This window comes from Zophobas morio, unplaced genomic scaffold (assembly GCF_036711695.1).
Source record: "Zophobas morio isolate AGI-343-1 ecotype UQ-CSIRO unplaced genomic scaffold, CSIRO_AGI_Zmor_V1 ptg000020l, whole genome shotgun sequence".
NCBI classification, from domain to species: Eukaryota; Metazoa; Arthropoda; class Insecta; order Coleoptera; family Tenebrionidae; genus Zophobas; species Zophobas morio.
This window is the reverse complement of record NW_026972125.1, coordinates 208045-233526: the sequence shown is the minus strand read 5'-3', so window position 1 is coordinate 233526 and position 25482 is coordinate 208045. Positions and strand designations below refer to the sequence as shown.

At 31.1% G+C, this 25482-nt stretch overlaps 1 protein-coding gene across 6 annotated transcripts in view; it reads left to right on the top strand.

The window, feature by feature from the left end:
• The window catches only part of Pan (pangolin), a 378050-nt gene that overhangs the window by 318443 nt on the left and 34125 nt on the right, over positions 1-25482 (top strand). For all 6 annotated transcript variants that reach the window (XM_064059352.1, XM_064059351.1, XM_064059356.1 and 3 more), the window contains exons 5-6: positions 15456-15546; positions 15833-16060. In XM_064059352.1, the coding sequence (XP_063915422.1) occupies positions 15456-15546; positions 15833-16060 (319 nt within the window). The remainder of the gene's footprint in view (positions 1-15455; positions 15547-15832; positions 16061-25482) is intronic.

The following is a 25482-nucleotide window of genomic DNA, read 5'->3' as shown; positions in this document are numbered from 1 at the left end:
CATTACAATAAAACGGCGGGTTTAAGCCGCGTGTAATTGTCAGCGAGAGGGTTAGGCTGGCAGGCAACCAGACTCCTTTGTCAGCGGGAATCGATACGGGGGACTTCCACGTATGTGAATATCTACACTGACTCTGTATGACATCCTCATCATTTTCATGTGCGAGTAGGGGGCGGACAGGGGTGGACTGGGGCAGTTGGTGGAGCGCTAGGGTGAAAATGTAAAGTTTGGTTAAATGTCGCAATAGTTTGTGAGAAAATAAAAAGTGAGACTGCAGTAACCATAGTCACAATTAATTACACAACTTGCCATTAAATCTAGCTTCTACCGCATCATAAGCTAACCTCAGACATCGAGTTAGCCGCATCCTTACCACAGGGACTGACTATCATTCAATCTGGTAAAACAATAATTTATTCCAATGCACATTTCTAGAAATAAATTTATAGGTAGTTTTTTTTTTTTTTTTTGTTACAACGTTCTTCTAATTGTCTCATTTTGATGAATTTCTGTGTGTTTTTCGTTGGATGATTGTGTTATAAAATTTTGCCAAGTTACTTCAAACCTGCTTTTTTGGAATCTGCACGTGTCGCAGAATTTTTTTGAAGATTTTTTGACAACTTTTCCAAACCAAAATTTTTCAGTATTTGAAAATTCCAGAATTTTTTGAGAAACTTTCAAACTAAACTAAAGACAATTGCCCACAGAAATGACAATTTTGGATTTTACATATTTTTGAAAAAATCCAGCCATCTCTATTCTAGAATTTTTTGAAGATTTTCAGACAACCGTCTCAAAACCCAAATTTTTCAGTATGGATGAAATTTTCTTAATTTTTCAACGACTTTTTCTTGTACGTTTCAACGTCCAGAAGTTAACTGCATTTCAAACCGAAGATTTTCTAAAATCTTGCCACAGAACAATAAAAACGCTATATTTTTGGAATCAGCACGTCGAAATCTTTGTTCCATAATTTTTTTACGAATTTTCAGAGCATTTTCAAAATCAAAATTTTTCAAATATGTTATGAAAATTTCATAATTTTTCAACGCAATCCTCGCAACTTAACTAAAGACCATTTTCTTTTACATTTTGACCTACAGAAGTTATTTCGGTTTCAACTTTTTTCTTAATCGCCCACAGAAATATGAGTTTTTTGGATTTTATTAAAATTTTGCATTTCTGATCCAATATTTCTAAAATCGTGCCCGGAATCAGAAAAACGCTATATTTTTAGAATCAGCACGTCGAAATCTATATCCCAGAATTTTTTGAGAATTTTCGGACAACTTTTCAAAATCAAAATTTTTCAGTATTACGAAAATTTCGGAATTTTTCAAGCAACTTCGAAACTCAACTAAAGACAATTTCTTGTTCATTTCGGCCTCTAGAAGTTAATTTGGGGCTCACTTCTTCGATAACTCCAACAATTTTTCTGGAAATATTGGCCATAGAAATATGACAATTTTTTGGATTTTATTTAAATTGCATTTTAAACCGAAATTTTCTAAATTCTTGCCACACGACCATAAAAACATTATATTTATGGAATCAACAGGTCGAAATCTCAAGTCAGTTCCAGAGTTTTTGAGAATTCTTTCTGAATAATTTTTTCAAAACCCAAAAGTTTTCAATCTGTTAATTTTACTGCCACCTTCATAGCTTGACTAAAGACATTTACATAAGAAAGCTATATTTTTGACAAAACCAGATCAAATCTCAATTCCAAAATTTTTTGAAGATTTTCAGACAGCCGTTTCAAAACCCAAAATTTTTCAAGTATGATGAAATTTTCTTAGATCTTCCCCAGAATCATAAAAACGCTATATTTTTGGAATCAGCACGTCGAAATCTTTGTTCCGTAATTTTTTAAGAATTTTCAGAACATTTGCAAAATCAAAATTTTTCAAATGTGTTATGAAAATTTTGGAATTTTTCAACCATCTTCGCAATTTAACTAAAGACATTTTCTTTGACATTTTGACTTCCAGAAGTTCATTTCGGTTTCAACTTCTTCGATGACTCGTACCATTTTTCCTTAATCGCCCACTAAAATATGACAGTTTTGTGGCTTTTATTAAAATTTTGCATTTCTGTTCCAATATTTCTAAAATCTTGCCCCGGAATCAGAAAAACACTATATTTCTAGAATCAGCACGTCGAAATCTATATCCCAGATTTTTTTGAGAATTTTCGGGCAACTTTTTCAAAATCAAAATTTTTCAGTGTTACGAAAATTTCGGAATTTTTCGATCAACTTCCAAACTCAATTAAAGACAATTTCTTGTTCATTTCGACCTCTAGAAGTTGGGTCTCAATTCTTCGATAACTCCCAACTATTTTTGCCGGAATTAGCCATAGAAATATGAGAATTTTTTGGATTTTATTTAAATTGCATTTTAAACCGAAAATTTCTAAATTCTTCCCACACGACCATAAAAAATTATATTTATGGAATCAGCAGGTCGAAATCTCAGTCAGTTCCAGAGTTTTTTGAGGATTTTTTCTGAATAATTTTTTCAAAACCCAAAAGTTTTCATTAATTTTGAAAATCTCTTAATTTTACTACCACCTTCGGAGCTTAACTAAAGACATTTACAAAAGAAAGCTTTGTTTTTGACAAAACCAGATGAAATCCCAATTCCAGAATTTTTTGAAGATTTTCAGACAACCATTTCAAAACCCAAAATTTTTCAAGTAAAATGCAATTTTCTTAGATCTTGCCCCAGAATCATAAAAACGCTATATTTTTGGAATCAGTACGTCGAAATCTTTGTTCCATATTTTTTTAAGAATTTTCAGATTTGCAAAATCAAAATTTTTCAAATATGTTATGAAAATTTTGGAATTTTTCAACCATCTTCCCAATTTAACTAAAAACATTTTCTTTGACATTTTGACCTCTAGAAGTTCATTTCGGTTTGAACTTCTTCGATGACTCGTACCATTTTTTCTTAATCGCCCACTGAAATATGCCAGTTTTTTGAATTCCATTAAAAATTTGCATTTCTGATCCACAATTTCTAAAATCTTGCCCGGAATCAGAAAAACGCTATATTTTTAGAATCAGCACGTCGAATCTATATACCAGAATTTTCTGAGAATTTTCGGACAACTTTTCAAAATCAAAATATTTCAGTATTACGAAAATTTCGGAATTTTTCGATCAACTTCGAAACTCAATTAAAGACAATTTCTTGTTCATTTAGAAATGTGAGAATTATTTGGATTTTATTTAAATTGCATTTTAAACCGAATATTTCTAAATTCTTGCCACACGACCATAAAAACATTATGTTTATAGAATCAGCAGGTCGAAATCTCAGTCAGTTCCAGAGTTTTTTAAGGATTCTTTCTCAATAATTTTTTCAAAACCCAGAAGTCTTCATTAAATTTGAAAATCTCTTAATTTTACTACCACCTTCGGAGCTTGACTAAAGACATTTTCATAAGAAAGCTATATTTTTGACAAAACCAGATCAAATCTCAACTCCAGAATTTTTTGAAGATTTTCAAACAACCGTTTCAAAACCCAAAATTTTTCAAGTATGATGAAATTTTCTTAGATCTTGCCTCAGAATCATAAAAACGCTATATTTTTGGAATGAGCACGTCGGAATCTCTGTTCCATAATTTTTTAACAATTTTCAGAACATTTTCAAAATCAAAAGTTTTCAAATACATACCTATGTATTAAAAAAATTTCGGAATTTTTCAACCATCCTCCCAATTTAACTAAAGACATTTTCTTTTACATTTTGACCTCCAGAAGTCATTTCAGTTTCAACTTCTTCGATGACTCCCACCATTTTTCTTAATCACCCACTGAAATATGACAGTTTTTTGGATTTTATTAAAAATTTGCATTTCTGATCCAAAATTTCTAGAATCTTGCCCCGGAATCAGAAAAACACTATATTTTTAAAATCAGCACGTCGAAATCTATATCCCAGATTTTTTTGAGAATTTTCGGGCAACTTTTTCAAAATCAAAATATTTCAGTGTTACGAAAATTTCGGAATTTTTCGATCAACTTCGAAACTCAATTAAAGACGATTACTTGTTCACTTCGACCTCTAGAAGTTAATTTGGGGCTCAATTCTTCGATAACTCCTAACTATTTTTCCCGAAATTGGCTATAGAAATATGAGAATTTTTTGGATTTTATTTAAATTGCATTTTAAACCGAATATTTCTAAATTCTTGCCACACGACCATAAAAACATTATATTTAGTTCTAGAATTTTTTGAGGATTTTCTTTCTCAATCATTTTTTCGAAACCCAAAATTTTTCAATAATTTTGAAAATCTCTTAATTTTTCTTCCACCTTCAGAGCTTGACTAAAGACATTTATATAAGAAAGCTATATTTTTCAAAAAAATCAGGCCAAATCTCTATTCTAGAATTTTTTAAGAATTTTCAGACAACCCTCTCATAACTCAAAATTTTTCAGTATGTATGAAATTTTCTTAATTTTTGAACAACTTTTTAAACTTAAGGGACATTGTCTTATACATTTCAACCTCCAGAATTTAATTGTGACCTCACCTCGACAACGTTTTGGATTTTTGGATTTTTTTAATTGCATTTCAAACCGAAGATTTTTTAAAATCTTGACCCAGAATCATAAAAACGCTATATTTTTGGAATCAGCACGTCGAAATTCCGTTATTCCAGAGTTTTTTAAGGATTTTTCACAACTTTTTCAAAATCAAAATTTTTCAAGTACGTATTATGAAAATTTCGGAATTGTTTAGACCATCTTCACAATTTAACCAAAGACATTTTCTTCTACATGTCAACCTCCAGAAGTTAATGTCGCTTTCAACTTCTTCAATGATTCCTAGCATTTTTCTTGAATCGACCATTGAAATATGACAGCTTTTTTGGACTTTATTAAAAAATTTGCACCTAATATTTCCAAAATGTTGCCTCACGACCATAAAAACCGTTGTATTTTTGGTATCAACACGCGAAAGTGTAGTTTAGAATTTTCCGACAACTTTTTTGAAACTAAAAATTTTGATAATGAAAATTTTGGAATTTTTGGAACATCCTCTAAAACTTGACCAAAGACATTTTCTTATAAATTGCGATCTCCAGAAGCTAATTTCAAACTCGGTTTATCAATAACTCCTACCATTTTTACAGAATCGCTAATTAAAATGTGACAGATTTATGATATATATATTTTTTTTAAATAACATTTCAGACCGAAAATATCCAAAGTATTGCGGCTTTGAGGATTTTCAGACAACTATTTCAAAAATTTATATATATATATTTTTGGAATCAGCACGTTGAAATCCTTTCAAGATTTTTTTAAGAATTTTCAGACATTTTTAAAATCAAAATTTCTCAAATCGGATGAAAAATTTGTCAAAAAAATTGCATTTTCGATCTAATATTTCTAAAATCTTGGCCTGGGACCAGAAAAACGCTATATATTTATTTGGAAACAGCACGTCGAAATCTATATCCCAGAAGTTTTTGAGAATATTCAGACAACTTTTTCAAAACTTAAAATTTTTCTGTACATATTAGGAAAATTTTTATAAGAAAATTCCTAAAATTACTGCCGGACCATTAAAACGTAATTTTGAAATCTATTCTAAAATTCTGTGAGCATTTTCAGACAACTTTTACAAAACCAAAATTTTTCCCTTCTGAAAATTTTGAAATTTTTCGAGCAATTTCGAAATTTAACTATAGGCATTTTCTTGTACATTTCGACCTCCGAAAGTTATTTTTGGGCCCATTTCTTGATAATTCCCACCATTTTTCTGGATTCGCTACTTAAATTATGCCAGTGTTTTGGATTTTTTTTTTTATTACATATTTAAATCGAAATTTTCTTGCGGCGGATCATAAGAAAGCTATACATATTTTGGAATAAGGACACCAAATCTCTAATCCAGAATTTTTTTGAGGATTTTCGGACAACTATTTCAAAACCCAAAATTTTTCAATATTTTTGAAATTTTCGTAATTTTTCGACCGTTTTTGGAACTTGACGAGAGACACATTTTCCAGGTACATTTCAACCTCCACAAGTTAATTTCGACCTCACTTCTTCGATAATTCCCACCATTTTTCCAGAATCGTCAATTAAAATAACACGGTTTTTTGGATTTTTGGATTTTTTTACTTCGCAAGCTTTTTTTAGGTGCATTACAAACCGAAGAATTTCTAAAATCTTGCGTCAGAACCATAAAAACGCTATATTTTTGGAATCAGCACGTCGAAGTCTCTTCAAGGTTTTTTTAAGGATTTTCAGACATTTTTAAAGTCAAAATTTTTCAAATCAGATGCAAAATTTGTCAAAAAAATTGCATTTTTAATCGAATATTTCTAAAATTTTGCCCCGGGACCAGAAAAACGCTAGATGTTTAAAAAAAATCCATATCCCAGAATTTTTTGAGAATTTTCAAACTTTCAAAACCAAAATTTTTCAGTACATATTAATTATGAAAATTTCATTTTTTTTTTTTTATAAAATAAAATTCCTAAAATGGCGGCCGGACCATTAAAACGTATTTTTGAAATCTAAATCTATTCTAAAATTCTGTGACTTTCACAAAACTAAAATTTTTCCCTGCTGAATGAACATTTTGAAATTTTCCGAGCAACTTCGAAATTTAACCAAAGTCATTTTCTTGTACATTCCGACCTCTAAAAGTTATTTTCGGGCTCATTTTTTCGATAATTCCCACCATGTTTCTGAATTCGTTAGTTAAAATATGACCGGAAATTTCTAAAATCTTGCCGAAGGCCAATAAAAGCGCAAAAGTTTTGAAATCAGTACGTGGAAATCTGTATATCAAAATTTTTAGACATATTTTTCAAAACCCAAAATTTCTCAAAATTTTTGAAATTTTTTTAAATTTTCGAGCACCTTCGAAACTTGACTAGAGACATTTTCTTGTACATTTCGGCCTCCAGAAGTTGTTTTCGGTCGCATTTCTTCGGTAATTACTGCCATTTTTCCAAGATCACCAATTAAAATACGACATTTTTTGGATTAGTTTTCAATAAACCGAAAATTTCGAAAATCTTGTTGCGGGACCATAAAAATGCTATATTTTTGGAATCAGCACGTGGAAATCTACATTCCAGAATTTTTTAAAGATTTTCAGACTACTTTTTCAAAACCCAAAATTTTTGTATGGCTTAGTGTATTAGCACGTGCAATTTTTTTTTTATGAAAATTTTGGAATTTTTGAACAAATTTCGGAACTGAACCAAAGACATTTTCTTGTACATTTCAACCTCCATTTCCGAAATCAATGTTTTTTAGATTTTTAGACGGTTTTTTCAATTTTTTCGACCAAGACATTTCCTTATACATTTCAACCCCCAGAAGCTCTTTTAGCCTTAGAAAATGTCTATAATTAAGTTTCGGAGGTTATGTATGCATAAAAATTATAGTGGTACTTAAGCACATGTAGTGGGATTACATCCTAATGCAAAGAACATATATTACACAACAAATCAAAATTTAATTTCTGCCTTACGCCACTCCGAGCTAACGAGATTACTTATAAATATTTATGACATCAGTAATGCAACGTAAAATTAGACGATTGGTCAAAGTGTTGACTTACTAATGGTACGGATGATTTTACGAGTGCATTCAACAAGATTTCAAATAAGGCAGAACGTAAAAGTTTATTGGCCGCAAGCGCGATATGCAGAACTTTTACAGCGACCTTCCAGCAAGAAAGACACTAACATACATAGACATTACAGAACCGGCCCCCGTTTAGCCTCCTGCGATACGCCAATTTCGACCCAATTGCCGTTAACAGTTCAAAAACATTAATACAACTTTCCCCAGTCCGGCCCTGCCGCCGCCCCTAATCGCGTGAATAAAAAACCCCTATCGGGTTTTCCTCATTGAAAAAATAGATCTGGATCTTGCAAGTTCACGTGTGCGATAAATTTTTCACCGGCCCCTCCCCCCATAAGTATCAGTTTTCATCGGCTTCTTATGCAATATCAAGCGATCCGCCCATCCGTTTCAAATGCCATAATTTTTGCCGCTATCCCTGCGTTTACGTCATAACTCATAACGTTCTATTCTGTTAATTTTTGATGCGAAAAAAATTATCAGACGATCGTTATCTAGTTTTTTAGGTTCGACACTTGTGGATCAGTGCGACTATTACCCGTTTTAGGTGGTGTTTATTGGACGAGGAAAGGGCACATCCGGCCCTGAATTACGCTCGACGATAAATAAGGGCTTATTTCATTGTTCGAACGTAAATCATGAGTGAATTGGAGTTTTAAGTCGGATGGTGTTTACGGGGGCGTTTAATTTGTTTACTCAGGCCAAAGAGACGTGCAGACGTAAGTTTTCGGTTTTATGGAGCGTTTTGGCTCCACTCTAAACCCAGGTGTCACAATTCAGGTGAGCAAGGCGTATTTCAGACGTCGAGCAGACGCTTTGAAAACGTGTCGTGATTCATAAAGATGACGATTATTATTAGTGCTATAACCTTGCCTTTTATCTTCGGCTTCCGCCTGCAGTTGTTTTTGGAACTGGTCCAGAATTGCAAGTCTGCTTAGATTAAATAATTTTTTGTTGTGGGAGGCTTTGTTTTTGCACGAAATTGTTTGTAAATAAATCACAGTCAAAGAAAGTTCGGTTTTACCTTAAATCAAATCGGTGTTTGTGGAAGTTTGAGTCGGTTGTTTCGAGGTAAATTTAGACTTGATGCAGCGATTTGCGGATAATTAGATCCGAGGAAACGCGTTCGTAAATCAAAAAGAAGAAAAAAGGAAATGACAACTTCCTCATTAAGCGGTGGGTTGTTCCAGTCGTGGAAGACGCAGAGATGGGAGCTTGATAAGTTTTGCGTCTTGTTTTTCCGGCGACAGGAGTGCTTAATAATGCTGGAACTTGTTCGGGTTTTGTTTTTTCAGGGGTAATTAAATCAGCAATTAATAAATCTAGTTCTGGTAATAATTTGACATATAGCTGGTCAGAATTCAACGAGAGCTGTCTCTTTAGATAAGATGATATTTTATTAATGCTGAGATGTCGTTATCTTAATAGAAGTCGACTGTCTCAGTCAGTTTTTTCATTATTATTATTATTCGTATTTTTTTTAAGCAACTAGACACCAATTAAATTTATAAATTTTATAAAATAACATATTCCTACACGTGTAGTTTATGAATCCGGGTTGAGTTTTTTGAATAAAAAAAAAAACGCAATTCAAACCGAATTTTTCTAAAATCTTGCTCCTGCTATATTTTTGGAATTAGCACGTCCACATCTATATCCTAGAATTTTTTGACGATTTTTAAACACATTTTTTGGGGAAATTTCACAATTCTGTGTTTTGGATTTTTTTGTAAATGCATTTCAAAGCGAACATTTCTAAAATCTTGTGGCCCGGGACTATGAAAACGTTGTTTTGAATTAATACGTCCAACTCTTATATCCTAGAATTTTTTGAGAATTTTTAGAGAACTTTTTTAAGGCCAAAATTTTTTAATATGGAAATTTTTGAATTTTTTACCAATTTCGAAACTAAATAAAGATATTTTCTTTAATCTCAACCTCTGTAAGTTAACATCGGTTCCACTTCTTCAATAACTCCTACCATTTTTCCAGAATCGCCCATTGAAATAGTACAGTTTTTTGGATTTTTTTTCAAATTTCATTGCAAACCTAATATTCCCAAAATCATGCCCGAGACCTTAAAAACGCTGCATTTTTGGAATCAGCACATCGAAATCTATATCCCAATTTTTTTCAGGATTTTTAGACAACTTTTTCAAAACCAAAATTTTTCAGTATGAAAATTTAGGAATTTTTTGACCAATTTCGAAATGAACCAAATACACTTTCTTGTATAAATCTTACAATTTTTCCAGAATTGCCTATTGAAATATTAGCTTTTTCGGATTTTTTTTTTTTTCAAATTACGATTCGAACCCAATTTTTCCAAAAACATGACCCAGGACCAAAACGCTATATTTTTGGAATCAGTACGTTAAAATCAATATCTCAGAACTTTTTGAGGATTTTTGGACATATTTTTCAAAACCAGTTTTTTCCTTGTGGAAATTTCAGAATTTTTCGACCAACTTCAAAATTTAACCCAAGACATTTTCTTGTACAGTTCCACTTCTAGAAGTTACTTTCGGCTATATTCCTACCATTTGTTCAAAATCGCCCATGGAATTGTAAGTGTTTTGGATTTTTTTGTAAAGTAAATTTCAAAGCGAAAATTTCAAAAATCTTGTCCCAGAACCATAAAAACGCTATAATTTTGGCATTAACACATCCAAATCTATTATGACCCAATTTTTTTTTTGATAATTTTTGGACAATTTTTTCAAAACCAAATTTTTTTAATATGGAAATTTTGTAACTTTGGCCAATTTCGAAACTGAACCAAAGACAACTTGCAGAAGTTAATATCGGTCGTACTTATTCTATAGCTAGTACCATTTTTCCGGAATGGGTCATGCGAATATTACAGTTTTTTTTTTCAAATTTTATTTCAAATCAAGTATTTCCAAAATCATGCCCCGGAATCACAAACCCGCTGTATTTTTGGAATAAGCACGTCGAATTGTATATACCAATTTTTTTTTTAAATTCTTTCTTAGACAGTTTCTTCAAAACCAAAATTTTTCAATAGTGCGAAAATTTTGGATTTTTTCGATCAACTTCGAAACCTAACTAAGTACATTTTCTTGTAGATTTCGACCTCCAGAAGTTACTTTCAGCCTCACTTCTTCGATAACTCGTACTATTTTTCCAGAATCGTCCATAGAAATATGAGGTTTTTGAATTAGCACGTCATAGAATTTTTTGAGGATTTTTAGACAAATTTTTCAAAACCAATTTTTTTATGGAAATTTCAGAATTTTTCGACCACTTCAAAAATTAACCCAAGACATTTTTTTGTACAATTCGACTTCTAGAAGTTACTTTGGCCTCATTTCTTATGTAATAATTACTACAATTTTTTCAAAATCGTCCATTGAAATGTGAGTGTTTTAGATTTTTTTGTAAAATTAATTTCAAAGCGAAAATTTCAAAAATCTTGCCCTGGAACCATAAAACATTATAATTTGGAATTAATACGTCCAAATCTATTATGTCCCAAATTCGTTTAAGAATTTTTAGAGAATTTTTTCAAAACCAAAATTTTTTAATATGGAAATTTTGGAATTTTTAGACCAATTTCGAAACTGAACCAAAGACATTTTCTTGTACATTTCAACCTCCAGAAGTTAACATCGGCCTCACTTATTCTATAGCTACTACCACTTTTCCAGAAAGGGTCATTCGAATATTAGTGTTTTTGTTTTTTTTTTTTCAAATTTTATTTCGAACCAGATATTTCCAAAATCATGCTCCGAGGCCATAAAAATGCTGTATTTTTGGAACGAGCACGACGAAATATATATCCCAAATTTTTTTGAGGATTTTTAAACAGTTATTTTCAAAATCAAAATTTTTCAATAACGTGAAAATTTCGGATTTTTTTAACCAACTTCAAAACCTAACTAAAGACATTTTCTTGTACATTTCGACCTCCAGAAATTACTAAGGTCCAATCATTTATATAATATGAGCTTTTTAAACCGAATTTTACTAAAATCCTGCCTCCACTATATTTTCTGGAAAATTTCTAAAATCTTGCCCCGGGACCATTAAAACACTATATTTTTAAAATTGACACGAGCAACTGAAATATATCTTAGATTAGAATTTTTTCACAATTTTTAGACAACTTTTTCAAAACCAAAATTTTTTAATATGGAAATTTTTGAATTTTTTGACCAATTTACAAACTGAACTGAAGATATTTTCTTGTACATTTCAGCCTTCAGAAGTTAATATCGGCCTCACTTATTCTATAACTACTACCATTTTTCCAAAATCGGTCATTCCAATATTAGTTTTTTGATTTTTTTTTCCAAACCATAAATAGGCCGTATTTTTGGAATGAACACGTTGAAATGTGTATTCCAAAATTTTTTGATAATTTTTAGACAAAATTTTTCAATTGTGTGAAAATTTGGAATTTTTCGGCCAACTTCGAAACCTAACTGAAGACATTTTCTTGTAAATTTCAACGTCCAGAAGTTACTTTCAGCTTCATTTCTTGGATAACTCATACAATTTTTTTAAAATCGTCCATAGAAATATGACCTTTTTGAATTTAAAAAAGAAATGCATTTTCAAACCGAATTTTTCTAAAATCTTGCTTCCACTTTATTTTATGGAATTAACACGTCAAAATCTATATCCCAGAATTTTTTGAGGATTTTTAGACAAATTTTTCAAAATCTGTGTTTTGAAAATTTTAGACCATCTTCGAAATTTAACCCAAGACATTTTCTTTTTCTTGTCCCGGGACCATTAAAACTCTTATTTACCAGAATTTTTAGAGATACTTCTTCAAAACCAAAATTTTGTAATATGGATTTTTAAAATTTTTTTTTGACCAATTTCGAAATTGTACATTTCAACCTCCAGAAGTGAATATCGTCCTCACTTATTCTAAAGCTACCACCATTTTTCCAGAATCGGTCATTGAAATATTACAGTTTTTTTGATTTTTTTTTTCCAAATTTTATCTCAAACCAAATATTCCCAAAATCCATGCCCCGAGACTGTAAAAACGCTGTATTTTTGGAATGAGCACGTCTAAATATATATCCCAAAATTGTTTGAGGATTTTCGAACAGTTTTTTCAAAATCAAAATTTTTCAATAGTGTGAAAATTTCGGAATTTTTCAACCTCCAAAAGTACCAATTTTTCAGGATTGTCCATAGAAATATGAGCTTTTTGAATTAAAAAAATGCATTTCAAACCGAATTTTTCTAAAACCTTGCCTTCGCTATATTTTTGGAATCCAAATCTATATCTTGGAATTTTTTTAAGATTTTTAGACACATTTTTTAACACCAAATTTTTTTGTGGAAATTTCAAAATTCTTCGACCAATTTCGAAATTTAACACAAGACGTGTTCTTGTGCAGTTCGACTTCTAGAAGTTACATACTCGTCCTCATTTCTTTGATAATTCATACCATTTTTCCAGAGTCGCCCATTGAAATGTGTTTTGGATTTTTTTGTAAATGTATTTCAAAGCGAAATTTTCGAAAATCTTTCCCCGGAACCATCAAAACGTCATATTTTTGGAATGATTACGTTCAATTTTTTGAGAATATTTAGAAAACTTTCAAAACCAAAATTTTTCTTTATGAAAATTTTGGAGTTTTTGACGAATTTTGAAACTGAACCAAAAATATTTTCTTATACATTTCAGGCTCCAGAAGTTAATATCGGCCTTGCTTTTTCTATAACTACTACGATTTTTCCAGAATTATGCATTCAAATTTTAGTTTTTTGGGTTTTTAGTCAAATTGTATTTCAAACCAAATATATCCAAAATCATGCCCCAAAACCGTAAAAACGTTGTATTTTTGGAATCAACACGTCGATTTTGCTACAATTTTTCCATAATCGCCCATTGAATTGAAATGTGATTTTTTTGTAAATATATATATGAAAGCAAAAATTTCTAAAATCTTGTCCAAGTCTCTTATATCACAGAATTTTTTAAAAATTTTCAGAGAACTTTTTCAAAACCAAAATTTTTCAGTATGGAAATTTTTGACCAAATGCGAAACTGAACTACAGACATTTTCTTTACAGTTCGACTTCCATAAGTTAACATCAGCTTCACTTCTTCTGTAACCCCTACCATTTTTCCAGAGTGGCTCATTAGTTTTTTGGATTTCTTTTTTCTTCAAATTGCATTTCGAACAAATTTTTATTTCCAAAATCATGCCCCATAGCCATACAAATTTTGAAGAATTTTTGGAATCAGCACGTTGAAATCTATATACCAAAATTTGTTTGTTGTACATTTCGACCTCCAGAAATTACTTTCGGGCTCATTTTTTTTATTGTATATATTTCAAATCGTGCGTTTCTAGAATCTTATCCCAGGACCATGAAAATGATATCTTTTTGAAACCAGCATCTGGAAATCAATATCCTAGAATTTTTCAGGATTTTTGCACACATTTTTCTGGACCAAAATTTTTCCTTTGAAAATTTCAGAATGTTACAGTCAACTTAGAAGACACCAAACCAAAGACATTTTCTTCCTCATTTCGATCTCCAGAAATCACTTTTGACCTCATTTTCTCGATAACTGCTGTCATTTTTTCAAAATCGCCGGTCAAAATATGAGTTTTTTGAATTTTGTTCAATTGCAGGTCAAAAATAATGTTTTTATAAAATCTTGCCTCGTGACCATAAAAAACTTTATATTTTTGAAATCAATACGACTAAATCTGTATCTCAGAATGTTTTGAAGATTTTCAAACAAATTTTTGAAACAAAATTTTTTTGGTATTATGAAAATTTTGGAATTTTTCGACCACACTCTAAACTTGACCAAAGACATTTTCTTGTACATTTCGACTTCCAAAAGTAAGTTTCGGCCTCGATAAAAACGCTGTATTTTTGAAATCAACACGTCGAAATTTATATATCATAATTTTTTGAGAATTTTGAGATAACTTTTTCAACACCATTTCTTCGATAACCCCTAACATTTTTCCACAATTATCCATTAAAATACCATTGTTTTGCTTTTTGCAAAAATTTGGGGAAAACCTTAAGGCGGATTCATAAACCACAAGTACAGGAGTATGTTATTTAATAAAATTGAAACACAGACGGCAGACAGACAAACAGAAACGAAATGGACTGGAATATAATCGAATATAAAGTTTCTTTTTTGTTAATTAATGCTCAGAACCTACCAAGTGTTCTTACAGAAAAAAAAAACAAATCCTCTTGAAAAAACGTATGTTCACTTTTACAAACGGAGCAACCCAACAGTAGTTGTAAGCAATTAATAAATATTAAACTTCATAATAAGAACGAAATTAATAGTTGTAAATAATTAAGATATGCCATCATTAATAGGATTATGGCTACAATGTAATTACAGTGTATATTAAAACGGAAGGAATCTGCACGAACAGTACTTTAACTAATTAGTAAACTAGATATGGCTATGCAGAACAGATGTGATCATTCAGAGTTTAATAACCCCTTTTTAGTTTTGTTTTCGACATTACTACATAGCATCCCATCCTGGTAATAGAGACGTTTTAAATATTTTTCTGGAAACACAAAATATTTCGAACGTTTCTGCTCTAGTGGTATTTCAGGTTATAAAGCGACTAATTTATAACACGGGCAGGGTTAATCATTGTTTTTGTTTTTGTACATATACTCACTCTCAGTCACTAAATGGTTGCAACATCGTTTACTTTTAACTATTTCTTTTTAGCTTCTTTAATAGTAATAAAAGTAAAAGTTGGGAGACAGCCGTTTATTCGTAGAATTAATTAAGATGTTTGCATTCATATCTGATGACATTTGTTTCCGTTGCAGGACTCACGAGGCCCCCGATGTACCCTTTCCCCGCTGGCCAGTACCCTTACCCCATTCTCAGTCCTGAAATGTCACAGGTGGCGGCTTCATGGTAAGTTACTTCGTCTAATTAAGTTCTTGTTTTCTATTGTATTGGACAGTAATGCAATAATATGCCTATTAAATCGATTCCAACGTAATTGAGTTAAATAATAAAGGTTCTCCGGATCAATATTGGCAGAAAATCGCTGATTATTTACACAAACATGTGAGACAAAAGCGCCACACAGGTACCAGCTCGCGTAACGTCCACATTATCGATTAATTATTGGAGATTAGACACTGTACTCGGGTATTTCGAAAAAGCCGCCCAGATCTGAGGGTTTTGTTTGCTCCAGGCACACGCCAAGCATGTACCCGCTGTCGCCGGGAGCCGGCTTCAGGAGTCCGTATCCCAGTGCCCTTCCGATCTCGACGAGCAGCCTGCCTAGCGATTTCTATAGGTTCTCACCCACGGGGCTGATCCCACCGCACCCGGGACTGTCTCCTCACCCGCCTCATCTTTCGTCTCATCCGGCCATCGTGACGCCTGGACCGAAACAGGAGTTACCCGACTTGAACCACAGGTGCGTAACACACATCCATCATCATTACGCGAAGCGCACAAAAAGAGTCGCAGGAAGACAATGCCACGGTAACGAAGACCAGTTTTTGCGGGGTTTGTTAAGTACGGGCTGCGCGTGCTGGGGATAATGCGATGAAATCGGTGTAGGGGAGATGATAACTACAGAGGTAACAATAGTAACAGAAATAGCGGCAGATGTAATCTTGAGAACAATCACTTATCAAACGTCTAAGGTAATACTATAAACTCAAGATGGATTAATTAATTGCACATCGTTTTACACGGTATTCCTAATGTACGCACAAAATTTGACAACAATCAGTTCGGTAGTTTCGGAGATTATCTGTCGAATAAATATGGACACAGACAGCAGGCAGACGCGGGGGACCTATATTTTCGTATTCCAAGGCCCATGAAACGCCGAGAAAACATAAAAGTAGCGAAACACCCGAAATTTTAAGTTTTTAGATTTTTCAAGTTTTGAATTTCCCAGTTTTTCGATTTTTAAATTGTTTCTTTCTTCATTTTTCCTATTTTGCTATTTTTAGTTTCGATTAATATTGTTTAATTTTTCAAACTTTCGGCTTATTAGTTTTTCCATTTTTTAATTCCTCGGTTTTAAATTTTTCAGTTCCCCGAGTTCCAATTTTTCGACTTTTAGTTTTTCGATTTTTATGTGCTTTAATTTTTGGTCTTTTCATTTTTCGACTTTTGATTTCCCAATTTTTCATTTTTCAATTTCGCGATTTAAATTTTTAGATTTTTAAGTAATAACAATTTATTTACGGAAAATGTTCATATCATAAATCAAACTAAACCAAATAAGAATTCAGTGTAAATAAAAGTTAATTCAATTAAATTAACTTTTCGATTGTAATATCGCAATTTTTAATTTTCATAATTTTTATGTTTAATTTTTGTATATTTAATTAATTTAATTATGTATATTTGGATTTTTAATCTCTCGATTTTAAATTTTTCGACTTACATTTTTCGATTTTTAAGTACATTAAATGTTTTTTTTTTTTTCAATTTTTGGTTTTCTTCGATTTTACGATTTTGCAATTTTTCGACTTTTGTAAATGTACTAGATTTTTTTTTATTTTCCCATTTTTCGATGTTTCAATGTTATAATTTATAGGTTTTTTATTTTTATTTAATCAGTTTTTTGATTTTTAAAGCTTTCGATTTCTAGATTTATGGATATTTCAATTTCTCGATTATTCAACTTTTCGATTTCTCGATCTTTTGATATTTCAATGTTTCGATTTTGGAATTTTGCAATTTTTCGATTCTTCAGTTTTCCGATCTTCAATTTAACGATTTTTAAATTTTTTAAATTACTGGAGTTTTCGATTTTTTGATGGTCCACTGTCCCAATATTTCATTTTTTCAATTTTTAAACTTTTAGATTTTCTAATTTCTCGATTTTTCAGTTTTGCGATATATCTATTTTTCAATTTTTCGAGTTTTAGATTTATTCAGCTTTTCAATTTTTCGTTTTTTCTCGGTTTTTATTTTCTCGAAGTAGTAGTATTTTCAGATTTTTCAATTTTCATTTACTCAAGTTTTGGTTTTTTTGATGTTTCGATATTCCGTTATTTGAGTTTTTTGATTTTTAAAATTTTCGGTTTCCCGATTTTTCGATTTTTCAGTTTTTCAATGTTTCAATTTTTCGAATTTTAGATTTTTAAATTTATCGAGATTTCAATCTTTCGATTTTTTTATTGTTCAATTTCCCAGTTTTTCGTCTTTTTTGTTTTGAAATTTTGCATTTTCTCGATTCTTCAGTTTTTCGATCTTCCATTTTCCTATTTTTAAGATTTAAATTACTCAAGTTTTAGATTTTTTTATGTGCCGCTATACCGATATTTAATTTTTTCAATTTTCGTACTTCTAGATTTTCCAATTTCTCGATTTATCGATTTTTCAATTTTTCTAGATTTCTTTCTATTTTTCAAGTTTTAGATTTTTAGATTTTTCAATTTTTCAAGCTTTCGATTTTTTTATTGTTCAATTTCCCGATCTGTCAATTTTTTTATTTTTCGATTTTTTTTTTATTTTAAAATTTTAAATTTTTCAACTTTTCGATTTTAGCCTATTTCGGTTTCTCGATTTTCGATTTTCAATTTTCCGATTTTTAAATTTTACTGGAGTTTTCGATTTTTTTATGTTCCGCTATCCCGATTTTTATTTTTTTCAATTTATAAACCTTTCGATTTTCCAATTTCTCAATTTCTCAATTTCTCTACTTTTCAGTTTTTCGAATTCTGTTTTTCAATTTTTTGGATTTTAGATTTTTCAATGTTTCGTTATTTAAAATCATTGATTTTTGGTTTTTTAAATTTTAGATTTTTCAATTTTTCGTTATTTAAAATCATTGATTTTTCGGTTTTTTAAATTTTTTGGTTTATAAATGTTTCGATTTTTTGATCAATTTCTCGATTTCTCAATTTTTAATTTAAAAATTTTTAAATTTTTTAGTGTTCAACTTTTCGATTTTAGCCTATTTCGATTTTTCGACTTTTCAATTTCTCCATCTTTTGATTTTTCCATATTTTCCATTTTTCGATTTTCCAGTTTTTCGTCACTTTCATTTTAAAATTTTGCATTTTCCCGATTCTTCGATCTTTTTATGTGCCGCTATACCGATATTTAATTTTTTCAATTTTCAAACTTAATTTTTCCAATTTCTCGATTTTTCAATTTTTAGAGTTATCGATCTTTTATTTAAAAATTTTCAATTTGTCAATGTTTAATTTTTCAATTTTTTCGAATTCTCAATTTTTCAAGCTTTTGATTTTTTTATTGTTCAATTTCCCGAGTTGTCAATTTTTCTGTGTTCATCTTTTCGATTTTAGCCTACTTCGGTTCCTCGATTTTTCGATTTCCAATTTTTCGTCATTTCAGTTTTGGAATTTTACATTTTCTCCATTCTTCAGTTTTTCGATTTTTAAATTTTAAATTACTGGAGTTTTCGATTTTTTTATGTTCCGCTATCCTGATTTTTATTTTTTTTTTTAAATTATAAACCTTTTGATTTTCCAATTTCTCAGTTTTTCTACTTTTCAGTTTTTCGAGAATTCTGTTTTTCAATTTTTTGAATTTTAGATTTTTCAATTTTTCGTTATTTAAAATCATTGATTTTTCGGTTTTTATCAATTTTTTGGTTTATAAAATTTTAGATTTTTCAGTTTTTCACGTTTTCCGTTTCTTGAGATTTCCATTTGTCGATTTCAACCGACAATTTCTCGCAAATTTTTCAATTTTTCAGTGTTCAATTTTTCAGTGTTCAATTTTTCAATTTCTCGATTTTTTGATGTTTCAATGTTTCAGTTTTTGGAATTTTTCGATGTTTCGTTTTTTCGTTTTTGAATTTCTCAAGCTTTCAATTTCCCGCTGTTTTTTAATTCTTCGACTTCTCGTTTTTTTTTTAATTTTTCAATTTTTCTGTGTTCAACTTTTCGATTTTAGCCTATTTTGATTTCTCGATTTTTCGACTTTTCGATTTCTGGATATTTTGATGTTTCAATTTTTCGATTTCCCGGTTTTTCGATCTTCAATAATTTTAAATTACTCGAGTTTTCGATTTTTGATCCACTATCCCTATTTTTCATTTTTCAATTTTTAACTTTCTCAATTTTTTTCGGTTTATCTAAATCTCGAATTTTCAATTTTTCGATTTATCGATTTTTTAAATAAAAATTTTTCAATTTGTCAGTGTTTAATTTTATCAATTTTTTTTCGATTTTTAAGTCTTTCATCCTTTCGATTTCTTGATTTATCGAGATTTCAATCTTTTCATGTTTCAGTGTTTCAGTTTTTGAAATTTGTCCATATTTTGATTTTTCGATTTTTCTATTTTCCACTTTTTCGTCATTTCGGTTTTGGAATTTTCCAAATTCTCGACTGTTCAGTTTTTCGATCTTCAATTTTCCTATTTTTAAATTTTAAACTACTAGAGTTTTCGATTTTTTTATGTTCGATATTTCATTTATTCAATTTTTACACTTTTAGATTTTCCGATTTCTCGATTTTTCGGTTTTACGATGTTTCTATTTTTCAGTTTTTCTTTTTTTTATTGATTTAACTAGATTTCAATTTTTTTAGATTTTATTTTATTTTTAAGGTACAACTATTTTTAAATTTTTTAGTTTTTAAATTTTTAGATTTCTCTTTATTTTTTAAATATTTCAATTTTTCAGTGTTCAACTTTTCGATTTTTGATTTCTCGATCTTCATGTTTCAATATGTTAATTTTTTGAAAATTTTCGATGTTTTGATTTTTCCATGTTTCGATTTTTCGATTACACAGATTTTCGTCATTTCAGCTTTGGATCCATTTTCAATTTCTTGATTCTTCAGTTTTTCGATCTTTAATTCCCCGATTTTTAAATTTTAAATACTCGAGTTTTCGATTTTTTTTTTTGGGTCTCGCTATTCCGATATTTCATTTTTTCAACTTTTAAACTTTTAGATTTTCCAATTTCTCGATTTATCTAGCTTACGCATTTTTAGTTTATCGATTTATTATTCTAAATTTTTCATTTTCTCGAATATTTTTCGATTTTTCGATTTTTAGATATTTTAATTCTTCGTTGTTTTCAATTTTGTGGTTTTTTGTCTCTCAGTTTTTAATTTTTAAATCTTTTCATTTTCTCGAATTCTTAAACTTTTCGATGTTTCATTGTTGCAATTTTTCGATTGTTCATTTGGTTATTTTTTATTTTTTCGTTTTTTAATATTTGCAATTTTTCTATTCTTCAATTCTCCGATTTTTTGTTATTCAATTTTTCTGTTTTTCAGTTTTTCAAGCTTTCGATTTATCGAGATTTCAATCTTTCGAAGTTTTCATTGTTAAATTTCTCAATTTGTCAATTTTTCGATTTCTCGGCTTTTTTTTGATTTATCAATGTTCAACTCGATTTTAGGGTTTTTTGATTTTTCGACTTTTCGATTTCTGGATCTTTTGAGTTTTTGGAATTTTTCCATGTTTTGGATTTTTCGTTTTCCCAGTTTTCCGTCATTTCAGTTTTGGATTTTTTATTTTCCGATTTTGAAACTTTAAATTGCTCTAGTTTCCGATTTTTTTGTTCCGTTATCCGAATATTTCATTTTTTCAATTTTTATTTTCTCGAATATTTTTCGATTTTTCATTTTTTAGATATTTAAAATTGTTCTGTTTTCAATTTCTCGAATTCTTTTTCGATGTTTCATTGTTGCAATTTTCGTGTTCATTAAGCTATTTTAATTTTTCTTTTTTTTTCAACTTTCTGATTTTCATCGTTGCAGTTTTTCTATTCCTCAGTTTTTCCATTTTTCCAATTTTTGAATTAATTTTCGATTTTTACTTCCCGAACGTAAGCTAAAGAACTATTGTAATTGATGACTCTTAGAATACAAAAACGTAGGTCTCCCATTTCCGTCCGTCTGTCTGTCTGTCTATCCGTCTATCCGCCGTCTGTGTGAATTTTGCTTAGACAGATGATTAGTATTACGAATATTATGTAGATAACGAAGCGCTAACCAAACTTGTACACAGTAAATGACTTTTAAATAGTAACAAATAACAGAGTCCTACACGTGTAGTTTATGAATCCGTGTTGATTTTTTAGCCGAGACATCCAGATTTTCGAAAAAAAAGTCAAAATTGTATAACAACATTTTACAATTTAACTTTGAAATTATAAAACCGAAGGTTTTGAAATTTTGCAGACATTATTTTTTTTCAAAAATCTGCACTGATAACAACTCAAGATGGATTCATAAATCACACATACAGGAATATGTTATTTTACAAAATTTAAATACCAATTATTCGCCGGCATTGCAAGCGACGTCCCATTTCCTCAAAATTCCCAATTCGAATTAACCCCCAGCCTTCCCAACCCTCCACCCTCGCCCCGACCCCGGCGAATCATCCTCGACCGCCGGTCTCTCCTTCCCGGACTTTTTCCCCGTCGCTCAAAGACCCAGAAAGGGGGCCGGCGCATCTCCGCAAACACATAAAAATAAACATTTTGATCGAGCTCGCATGGCGATTTCGCCGGATCGCGCGGACGAGCAAACAGAAGCAGCGGAGCCAAATGAAAACCAAACACAAGACCTAGCGTTTTGTACCGAGCTTGCAAGCACAACGGAGAGTATCGGCAACCCTTCGGGCACGAATGAGATGAGGTTGCCGGGCAACCGACCGGCCAATGGCCGCGCCTCCGATAACCAATCTTGGACCTCATTCCTCGCATGGCCGCCCCCGCTAAGCAGGAATTACTCTCCCTGCTGGCCGATGTCAATTAGACCAATTCTGGACCATTTTGTCCTGCAAGAAAAACGCATCTTCCGACTGGCTCGTCAATCGAGAGAGCTGTTGCTGCGGACCACCCGAGGTCACATTTAGTAATTAATAGCAACAATAAATCATGTATGAGCGGTAGCACAGTCGTGTTGGAAGAAAAAATCTTTACGGTAGCCCAGCTGCCGTCTTTTACGTTTCCGCCACCAGGAAAAGCACGCCAGATTCAAAAACGTTATTACAAGGAACTCCTTTCACGTATTCATGAGAGCGGCTTTTTGATTACACAGTTTCAGATTAAAAATTAATTAAACATCAACGCTTTGAGACCCTTAAAATTAACCCTTCCCCTTTAATCTCTTTCGGAAGAAAATCATTACGAATCGTACTTGACGAAAAACGGAATACAAAAGTGAAGGCATTTATTCTGCATGAAGTCGGGCTGGGTTGGACTTTGCACGTCGAAAAGTTGAATGTCACCATCCTGTGCGCTAAGAACATAAATCCCTTAATAATGCCCGCCCACATAACGTCAATTAGCGAAACGTATGCGCAATTTAAGAAACCTTGAACATAATCCTGCGAGAACGAGAATTCCTGCTTACAAATTTCGTTATTTTGCTTAAACGGAGCGAAGGGATTTTTACGAGAGCGACGGTAAAAATAAGCCAGACGGGAATGGAGTTAAAAATATCGGGTTGAGCGGATTTATGGTTATTAAAGAGACTAAATTCGCCAGTGTGAAGCGGTCTTTCCTAATGTAAATGTAGTCAGTACGAAGTGAGGTTATGTTTGTCACAAATACAGAACTTGTTGCTACGAGGAAGCTCCGCTTGTATATGTATCCATCCACATTGTTTTAATTGTAATCCACGAACAACAATAAATTATTGTTCTGACAGAAATTCCGCAACTAAACGCGTATAACGACCATTATTCCCATATAACGACGAGCCTGCAGCGGATTTTAAAGCAACCAGTTATACATCCTCGTCGAATACCTAATTAACAACTTATTTTTTAAAATTAAGCAAACATGGAGAGCTATTTTAATAAAAGCTGCTCAGAATTCAAGCATTCGTAAGTTCTTTCGAATTAAATACAACAAAGCAAATTCGAATTGATTTTAGTTGAACTTGATAATTATTTTCCACGAAGCTGTACATTTGTTGTAATGGTGTATAGGACCTCCGAAAGCAGTGGACTGTAAATGCAGCCACTTATATTATATTATAGTTTTGAAAGCCATGTTGATTGTTTGTCGTTTATTATAATTTGATGTAATAATTTTACTCTTACACAGTCTTACCGCAAATGTGCGACTTAGTTACACGTCCATTTCAAATTGTTTTCAATTTTCAGGCCTGGGAATTTCATTAAAGTACAGTTGTCGGAAGCATTCAGCTTTTATTTGTGGTTCTTTGTCATTGAAGCCTTTATAGGAAAGAACGTGTCATTTGCATAAAAACGCACTTAACGTGTCTTTTTGATGTCATTATGAAAAGAACGGATTTTGTGCTCGTATGAAAGCTTGTGATGTTTTTGAGCTTTTCTTTTTCCGTGAAATTTAAATAACGTTTTATATTTTTTCCATCAAAGAAAAAGGCTAAAAATTAAGTTTCATGAAAATCGGAGCATCACTTCAAAAAATGTGACTTTTTAAATGTGAACTTTGACAAATCAAAGGTTTTGCTAAATCGAACTTTCTACCAGTTTGGAAAAATAGAGGACCCGAAAATTGCTTATTTGCACGATTTTTTTCAAAATTTCTGAATTATTTGAAATTGTCACTTCGTTGAAAGGACTAAGACAAAAATTATAATTTTCAAAGTGCAAATTTTAAAGATCGAATTAGACTTTGAGGAATGGAATTAAGTCGACAGTCTACCAAATTTTAAGTTTACGATACATAGTCACACTTTCGGTTTCGTCCAGGAAAAACTCCGCTTTCCAGGCATATGTGATTTTTTTCCACTAAAGAGAAAAGTTGGGACTCCTAGAAAAATCAAGTTTCATGAAAATCGGGGCACCAGTTCATAAAATATGATTTTTTAAATTTGAAGTGTAGTAGGTAAAAATTTTTGTTGAATCGATTTTTCTACAGTATGTTCTTGGAAGAATAAAGGAAATATTATTGTGTTGATACCGAAAATTACGTTCGGGAGTCGAAATCTTCTTCTATGATTTTTTCAAATTTTTTAACTTTTTCAAAATTCTTCCCCAAAAATTATAATTTTCAAAAAGGGACTCAAGAATCCACGAAACTTGGCTAGTTTAAATTTGAAAACGAGAGGACACGGTTTTTACCAATTTTTGAGCATCCAAGATTTTGAGGAATAGAATGAAGTCGACAGTCTACCAAATTTTAAGTTTACGATACATAGTCACACTTCCGGTTTCCTCCAGGAAAAACTCCGAATTCCAGCCACATGTGAATTTTTTCCACTAAAGAGAAAGGTTGAGCCTCCTAGAAAAATCAAGTTTCATGAAAATCGGAGCACCAGTTCATAAAATATGATTTTTTAAATTTGAAGTCTAGTAGGTAAAGATTTTTGTTGAATCGATTTTTCTACATTATGTTCTTGGAAAAATAAAGGAAATATTATTGTGTTGATACCGAAAATTACTTTCGGGAGTCGAAATCTTCTTCTATGATTTTTTTCAAATTTTTTAACTTTTTCAAAATTCTTCCCCAAAAATTATAATTTTCAAAATGGGACTCAAAAATCCACGAAACTTGGCTAGTTTAAATTTCAAAACCAGAGGACACGTTTTTACCTACTTTTAAGCATCTAAGATTTTGAGGAATGGAATTAAGTCGACAGTCTACCAAAATTTAAGTTTACGATACATTGTCGCACTTTCGGTTTCGTCCAGGGAAAACTCCGGATCCCAGGCATGTGTGAATTTTTTCCACTAAAGAGAAAGGTTGGGACTCCTAGAAAAATCGAGTTTCATGAAAATCGGGGCACCAGTTCATAAAATTTGATTTTTTAAATTTGAAATGTATTGGGTAAAAATTTTTGTTGAATCGATTTTTCTACAGTATGTTCTTGGAAAAGTAAAGGAAATATTATTGTGTTGATACCGAAAATTACTTTCGCGAGTCGAAATCTTCTACGATTTTTTTT